Source organism: Juglans microcarpa x Juglans regia, chromosome 2S (assembly GCF_004785595.1).
Source record: "Juglans microcarpa x Juglans regia isolate MS1-56 chromosome 2S, Jm3101_v1.0, whole genome shotgun sequence".
Classification (NCBI taxonomy): Eukaryota; Viridiplantae; Streptophyta; class Magnoliopsida; order Fagales; family Juglandaceae; genus Juglans; species Juglans microcarpa x Juglans regia.
In genome coordinates, this window is record NC_054597.1 from 16,139,489 (window position 1) to 16,147,397 (window position 7,909).

The following is a 7,909-nucleotide window of genomic DNA, read 5'->3' on the forward strand; positions in this document are numbered from 1 at the left end:
ATGAGGTATTCTTGATTAAAAAAAAAAAAACTAACTACTAATGAATTTATGTGTTTTTTTAAAATGTTTAAAATATATTTAAAAAATATTTTGAAAAAAAAAAAGAAAAAAAAAAAGAAGCTTGAAATACGGTCCCGCCCGATAATAAGAGCTAGACAGCATAATAGTATTACTTCTCTTAATAAATATTATTGTCATAGCCCGATACTGTAGCCGCCCAGCCGGATTCCTAGGCCCGAGATCTGTTATGAGCCCAACCAGGAAAAAACATCAAAACGACGTCGAAAAATTTAAAAATTTCTTCTTCCCCAACCAACCAACCCCCCCCCCCCCCCCCCCCAAAAAAAAAAAATCCTCTGTGATTCTCCGCTGCGCCACCCACGCCGTCCGCCTCTGTTCCGTCCGTACGCTGCACCGCGCCGCCTCCACTGCAGCCGAAGCCTATTTCTGTTCTTGGTTCCTCTCTCTCAAATTCGTCTCTCTCTCTCTCTTTCTCCTCTCTGAGTTTTCCGTTGACTATCTCTGACGCCGCAGTCCCTTGCAGCCTCCGGTTGCAGCTTCATCACGCCGGTAAGTTCCCTTCCACCTCTCTCTGTTCTTCTTCTCTCTCTCTCTCCCCGTTTATTTGCTGTCCATCTCAATGATAGCTTCTCCCTCTTCAGTCTGCTGCAGCCTCCGCAATAGCCTACTTGGAGTACGTCGCACGACACGCCGGGTTCAACCGCCACCATGCAGTCCGTCTCTTGATGTAAGCTGGATTGTTAGTTGGAGAATTGCTGTTATGGCGCTTGACCAGTCGGCAAGTTGAGGTTTATTGGATGTTAAGGTCAAGGTGGAAATTGGTAATTTAGTTATGTCTCGGGTTGTGGTAAGTAATTTAGATGCATTAGGTTATGGTGGTCACTTCGGGCGGTTTATGGGCTGACTTCTTGGAGTTTGGTTTCGAGTGTTAGCTTCAAGAGAATTTGGTTGTGCACGTCTTGGGCAGGCAGAAAATTGGGCGCGATGATGATGGTACGATTGTGGTGTTTCGGTGACTTTATAACCTTGCTTTGGGGAGTTGGGGTAAATATCTAGAATAAGCTTGGAGGTTCAAAGTGTCGGCTAGAAGATAAAAATAGGCTTCTTTGCATCGGTTGTCAATTAGGTCGGGATGATAATTAATAGAGGGCTGTGCAGAGTATCTATGCAATTTGTCAAAATGTTCAGAAATGGAATCTGTGGTATAACTGTATTTGATGAGATGTGGTTAGATTTGATTAAATGGGTCGACTCGGAGGTACTGGGTGTTTAAGAAATATTTGAATGGACATATGTGTAATTATGGTGGTTCCGACCAGTCTTGGAAGTTATGGCTTGAAGTTGCGAGTGATCGGGTTAGAATAATGGGAATCATTGGGTTATTGTCAAGGAGTTATTTAAATGTTTTGTCTCATTTATTTTAGAGGTGTTAGGTTATTTAGTTTTTGTACTTATAGATTGTATAGACTTCTTTTAGGGTTCGATTGATTTTGCTCAATTCAGTTGTGTAGTTCAGGGGAGCGGTGCTCCTATGCTAGACTTTGCCAAAAACTGATTGGGGTTGATTTTGTGAAAAACTTGAATATTTTTGTTCTGAAAACAACCTTGGTTATTTTTTGCACTATTCTTTGTTTCTGAACATAAAAATGAAGTATTTTTGTCATGACTGGTACACAAGCATTTTTGGTACTCTGTTCTCAACTACATAAAAGTGAATATGATGTCTAAAACTTTTACGTGAATATATGATATTTATCTATTCAGTACTTTGTTCTATTATGGTATTGCATTTGAAAACCCTATGGCATAACTTTCTGTTTCTACTTCTGTTCTAACCTTATCACATGTGTAAAATTGTGGCGTTTGTTATTACACTGGTACCAACATCTCTATTGGTAGGTCTTTCCTATTTGCACACTTGGCACGCCGAGTTTAAAAGGGGGAGATTTCAATTTCTATTTTTGCCTGGTTGGCTGTCGAGGTTTGCACAATCCTTCTACAGGAGTAAACATGGCCTCCGTTTTGTTAAGATGTTGTTTCAATTATACTTATGCCAAAGGTCTTTTGTCTATATTATTATTGTAAATAAATTTTTTTGATAAATTATTATTATAAATATACGTTTCTGAAATATCGCTTTGTTATTTTGAGACTTTGTTTTGTTCAGCATTTTGTAACTAGCTCATGGTTACACATTGGTATAGGTTTGTTGCTTACTGAATTGTTGATAACTTACCCATTTATCTCCACTATTTTTCAGATGACTTTGATGATTGTGACAGTTGGAATAGATGGCATGCGACAAGATTAGAAGAGAAAGGTGTGATAAGTGTCATGTGGCATAACTAGTTTTGTTTGATTTTGGGATAATATTTATTAGTGTTTAGTTTATTTTCTCTGGAAGAGGAGTTGGGATAATTAAGATTGGAGGATTTTTGTATCTAAGTTCTTATTATTGTGGATTTCAAGTTAGAAGGGTTCACCCCTAGGTGTGGGGTGTGACTATCATACCCTTCAACATTCCCTTTGAAGAAGCTTAACATAATGTTTTATCATGTGATGTATGTTTCCTTATCTTCTATTTACCAAGTCTTCGTCCCATACATTTTTCCTGCTCTTGTCATTAATAAAGACCAAACTCTGCAGGTTCATGCTGTGACACATGCTGCCCCACTGTGATAGTGATGTTCTATGACCCCAAATATGGTAACTGGAGCAGCAAAACTTTACAGATCTGGTCCTCTTTTTCATTATTGTCTCTTCCGATTTACTTCGCTTCACCGATACTCCTCACTCCCACCAGTAGAAGAAGCTTTAAAAGCTGCAGTTGAAGTCAAAATGTACCAAAAGATTCCTGACCTTCTTTCTTCAAAAGAAGCCGTCAAAAATCCAAATCCATTCTCGTTCCTCTCGACTTTTCCTCGGAACATCAGAATGCAAATCATTGATGAAATTTTGCAGTCTTTTATCCCTCTTAGACCTCGCTTTCGTCCCCGGATAGCCTATGCATGTCTTCTTTCGTACACACTCCAAAGCCCCAAACCCCTCCCTCTTGCACTTGCCATTCTTCAAAGAATGCTTTACTCTGGTTGCATCCCTGTCCCGCAAATTCATCTCCTCCTCTCTTCAGCATGGCTGGAACGCCGATGCCAATCTGAATGTGTCCCTAACATCCTATTGGAGATGCAATCAATCGGATATCGTCCTGACTGTGGCACATGTAATTATCTGATATCATCTCTCTGCCGTGTTGATCAATTGGTGGAGGCAGTTAAAGTTTTGAAGGGCATGGTTGGGGCCGGATGTGTTCCTGATTTGGAGAGTTATGACATCGTGATTGGTGCAATGTCTACCGTCAGAAAAACTAACGATGCCACAGATATGCTGAAGGAAATGGTGGCGAAAATGGGATTGATGCCAAGGCAGGCAACGGTGGTGAAGGTAGCAGTAGCATTGCGGGCAAACAGAGAGATATGGAAAGCAGTTGAGATGATTGAGTTCTTGGAGAGAGAGGGTACTGCTGTTGGGTTTGACAGCTATGAGGTTGTCGTTGAGGGTTGTTTGGAGTGTAGCGAGTATATTTTGGCTGGAAAGGTTGCGATGGTTATGGCAGAGAGAGGTTTTTTACCACATATCAAGGTCAGGCAAAAGGTGGTTGAGAGGCTTGCTGGTATTGGGGAATGGGAGCTTGCTTGTACTGTTAGGCAAAGATTCTCAGAGTTAAGGTCTTAGCACGTTGCAGTTGCTTTGGGAGTGGGTTAGTAACTTAGTTAAAAGCTCAATCTGGGATGGACCTAGTAAATTTCGCAACAGCGACTAGCTTCTGAACTTTGGGGTCAATGTTATTTTGTCAGGCAGTCAGCTGCATTACCTTCCATGGAAAATGTTGCTGCTCATACCTGCAACTGATGCTCAAGAGGGTGTTGGAGTTCACTGCACCCAACTCCTTTTTAAAAATGAAACAGGAAGGAGTTCTCAACTTTTCACATTGCAAAACTGGAGTCCTTGTGTTTCTGTTCCTCCAGCTAGACCATTAGAGCAAATATATTCCAGAATGAAAGAAATACATGAATGGAGTTTAAATCATTCACGGATTAGGAAGCAGCCCGATGTATAGCTATGCATAGGAAATGTTTTTTGGATGGTCGATTGACTGCTATGGGAATGAGTAGCCCCCTTAAATTCATTGTCCTTTGCAGTTACAGTTGACAAGTCTCTTTTTTGTTTCAGTTACAGTGGACAACTCTCTGTTTTTCGAATATACATTACATGTAACATTTTGGAACTTGGCAATAGAAAAACAGATCAATTATGGAAAATATTAGGAAATTTTATACTGAAATTAAGAATCGAAAGTGCACAGTGGAAGGCTGCTGTTAATTTGTTGAATTCCGCCCCATCTGCTTTCTATCCTGTCTTCAGACTTCCAGCATTAGTTAAACCAATTCTCTTTTTTCTCTTCCCTTCAACGTTCTTTTAATTTTTTCACAGGGCTACTTTGTCCGGGGCCTTTTTCCTCTCAAAATATATCATTAATCCTGGAAATTTCGTGTTATACAATTTGGTTATAATTTTTAGAAGCTGGATTAAATAGCTTTCATCTTTGGCAAACTGCGGCCACCCAACTGCCTACTGGAACTCCTGATCCTTAAAATCATAGAATCGTCGGAAGTTCATTTTTCTGAATTGAATATATCCTTGTGTCTTCATTTCTCTAGTGCATCCCAATGAGGTTGAAACCAGCTTAGTTCAACCTTCAGTTGGACATTGTGCTGCTGATAAATCACTTTTTCCATTTTAATCAGTTGAATGCCAAAAGTCCTTTCCATCTTTTTCAGACAATCTGTGACCTGCCTAATTGAGACTACATACTCGATTGATTTATGCAACACCAATGGCGAGATTTGCCTAGTCTATGGCAGAAGGGTTGGCATATTCCTTTAAACATTAGCTGAAGGTTGGACTGTCTCCATGACACTGAGTAAGTATGGCATTGAAAAGCTCTTACTGCGGTAGAAACTTCATATGGTTATCATAATCTGCATGAAATGGCTAATTTAAGGTCGATGAAAATAGATATCAACATGAATGGAAATTAAAAAACTAAAGAAGGTAAAAATGAAGATTCCGATAACGAAATGATAAAGTCATTGACTGTTCCAGGTTATGATCTGTAAGTAGGATTAAAATTTGTTCTTGGACAAGCTCTGTGAACAATGATTAAGTCCCATTTCCCCGTTACGTATATATGTGACAAGGTTTTAGCTTATTTCATCTTTTATTTGAAGTTCACATAAACTTGCTACACAAGATTAACTTGATAAAGCTAATTTCCTGTTGTTCTGCATACATAAAATGCCAAATTTAACAAACAAGATTGCTCATTTCTTAAGAGGGTAGCTAGCCTCCATGGCAATGCCGCAAGTACCATGCTTATTTTTTAGATTACGCCTCAACTTTATATAACCAGATTCACCCCAGCCAGTGCCCCATGAATTCTTCACCAGCCAGTACTTGTTACCACCTTCTTCTCCATAGCCAACTGCTGCGACTCCATGATCAAGTTCAGTTCCACAGTGGCCACTAAATATACCTTTAGAATAGAATTGAAATTCCGGACTAGAAGCATCTACAGCTACAGATACTGGTTGGTGAGCAACTGCTGCTTGCAGTTTTTTCTCATTATTGGCAGGTACCTTCTCATAGCCACTTATTTTCACTGCACCTTTTTTTTCTTTGGCTTTCTTACAGGTGCCATGTGATCCTTTGTAAGGGTAGTTTTCTTCTGTGGTGAGTCCACCATTCTTTTTTATGAATGCAAATGCTTTCTCCATGTATCCACCATCGCAGCCTTGATTCCAGGTGTTGAAATCACAGTCCATAAGCTCTTGTTCTGATAGAGATTTCAGCTTTCCTGTTTTGATTTTGTTGATACCTTCCACAGCTGCCACTGAAGAGAATGCCCAACAACTACCTGAATTAAAAGCAGGTAGTATTAGAGTTGGCTTGCCTGTAACCTTTGGGATTAAGATTTAAGACTGGCAACATTAAACTAAACCAGCATTTAGAAATTACAGTGGCGCCCAAATACTTGTAATTCTGCAAATATCAAAAACTCTGATTTAGCTAGCTCTCAGGCATTATGATGTTACTGGCCTATTTCATCCTCACCATTGTCGTCATCGTCATATTATTTTCTTATATATGGATGCTGTCATTGTTGCTGTTGTTATTCTTAGTGTTATAGTCGTTTATAAGAGCACGAAGTGATTCTAGTGGTTTGAAGGCTTGAAAAAATGTTTTTAGCAGTCAATTCTCTTAGTAGTCATCAACGATGCTCTTAACGTTCTAATTTACTCTGGGAAAAAGGTAGAAAATTCCTACCACATTGGCCTTGATCCTTAATTGGAGTAACAGCGCCTTTCTTTCTCCAGTCCACGCTATTTGGCAAATCGATACTTTTGTCATAGCTGAAGTTTGTCTTTTTCTTTTGATGCCACAAGGGCATGGCTCTAAATCCCAGGTAGTTAGCTCTAAACTCCTCGTTTGTCATATCTGCAAATCTATTATCAACAAGCTGGAATGACAAATTCTGAGAATTGATGCTGTCAATGAACTGGACGTTAAATTGGTAAATTCCAAAACGCATTTCCCATTCCTGTTTACTGCTGTATCTTCGGCCATGCATTTCCACCCAGCTTTCATACCTCTCTCTCATTGATTTTGGATCATCATGTACTGGTTGCCTGTACTTCTCAGAACATGCCCTTAATGGCATCCATAGAATCCATAAAATCAAAAGTTTGAGGGTCGCACTTCTTAATGCCGAAGTAGGAGTCTCCATGGCGAGCTAGCTTGGAAATGTACTTATGTCCAACATGCTTATAACTGAAAATAAAGTCTTCAAACAAAGTAAAACTCCATGTTTGAATTTGCTACGTTTTGCAGTCCTTCTGTGCTTGCTCATCCATTTAAGGTGTTTCAGTTGTCTTTTGGTATGTTTTTTTCACGTCTTTGGTGCTTCTGTATTTGACTTGGGCAAGCATCTATATATGGTTCCGTTTCCAAGTAAGGCTGCAAATGTATCCTGGTTGTTGTTTGTAGGTTTGGTGTGTTTGAATAATTTCTAATATGGGCTTCATTTGATTGCATGTTTTTTATAAAACGGGTTAGATATATATAGTTCACAATGGTACTTTGTTTTAACCCATTAAGTTGAGTGATCATTTGGGGTTTATTGCACCTTAGTAATATAGGATTATATCCTATTTAAATTGTGGTAAATTACGTATGTAGGCCTGGAAGTTCAAGGGTCTTATTCTGGAATTTTTCTAGACCCTATTGGAATTTGAGTCCTTAATGGGAGGACTCCATAAGTTTTCTATTTATAAGAGGCTAGGTCTCCTCTCCTCTCCTCTCCATACGTCCATTGGCTTGCCCCATTCAAAGCTAATATTTTGTGAGGAGTAAGGAGGAGAAGATTTGTCTGCATTCTTTAATCATGACTTGAGTATGTACATTTTCTATATTTCCTATTCTGTATTCGTCTACTAAGATTCTTCTTTCTAGCATGTTTTCTAGATTTTACATGGTGTGCTTGGGATGGCTAAGTCAAGCAAACTTGAATCAATTGCAGGTTTGGTTGTGAGTAGATTGTTCATGCTGCTGGCCAATGTAACTCATGTTCCACCAAATTGTCAGTTTCTTTACGATTTTGGGGTCTGATCTGTCTATTTTGGGCCTCAACAGTCGGTAAACAGATTGTATACCACTCATCATAAACACAAGAAGGATGCATGCATGCATGCTAGGTAGCACGGCACGTATATCCTATTAAAAGTGTTGTGTTTTTTATATGAGAAAATATAAACTTCTAGATGCGTATTAG

General features: G+C 39.2%; 2 protein-coding genes across 17 annotated transcripts; one reads left to right on the top strand and one right to left on the bottom strand.

Annotated features, from left to right (window-relative positions):
• The first annotated feature begins 377 nt into the window (after positions 1–377).
• LOC121251796 (pentatricopeptide repeat-containing protein At1g06270) lies at positions 378–4,340 on the top strand. Of its 16 annotated transcripts, XM_041151155.1 has the most exons (5): positions 426–570; positions 663–809; positions 1,525–1,581; positions 2,282–2,341; positions 2,668–4,340. In XM_041151155.1, exon 5 carries the CDS (start codon positions 2,713–2,715, stop codon positions 3,751–3,753), a length of 1,041 nt encoding a protein of 346 aa, XP_041007089.1. In that variant the 5' UTR covers positions 426–570; positions 663–809; positions 1,525–1,581; positions 2,282–2,341; positions 2,668–2,712; the 3' UTR covers positions 3,754–4,340. The 16 variants fall into 16 exon arrangements, with proteins under 16 accessions (XP_041007093.1, XP_041007094.1, XP_041007089.1 ...); XM_041151148.1 differs by having other exon boundaries at positions 663–2,002; XM_041151147.1 differs by adding an exon at positions 1,921–2,002 and having other exon boundaries at positions 663–1,581; positions 2,282–4,340.
• Positions 4,341–5,255: 915 nt separating this feature from the next.
• On the bottom strand, positions 5,256–6,949 carry LOC121251795 (ervatamin-B-like). The gene is made up of 2 exons (XM_041151143.1): positions 6,406–6,949; positions 5,256–5,995 (listed from the first exon to the last, which is right to left on the bottom strand). The coding sequence occupies exons 1-2, from the start codon at positions 6,863–6,865 to the stop codon at positions 5,403–5,405; spliced, it is 1,053 nt and encodes a 350-aa protein (XP_041007077.1). The 5' UTR covers positions 6,866–6,949; the 3' UTR covers positions 5,256–5,402.
• Between the last annotated feature and the right edge of the window lie 960 nt (positions 6,950–7,909).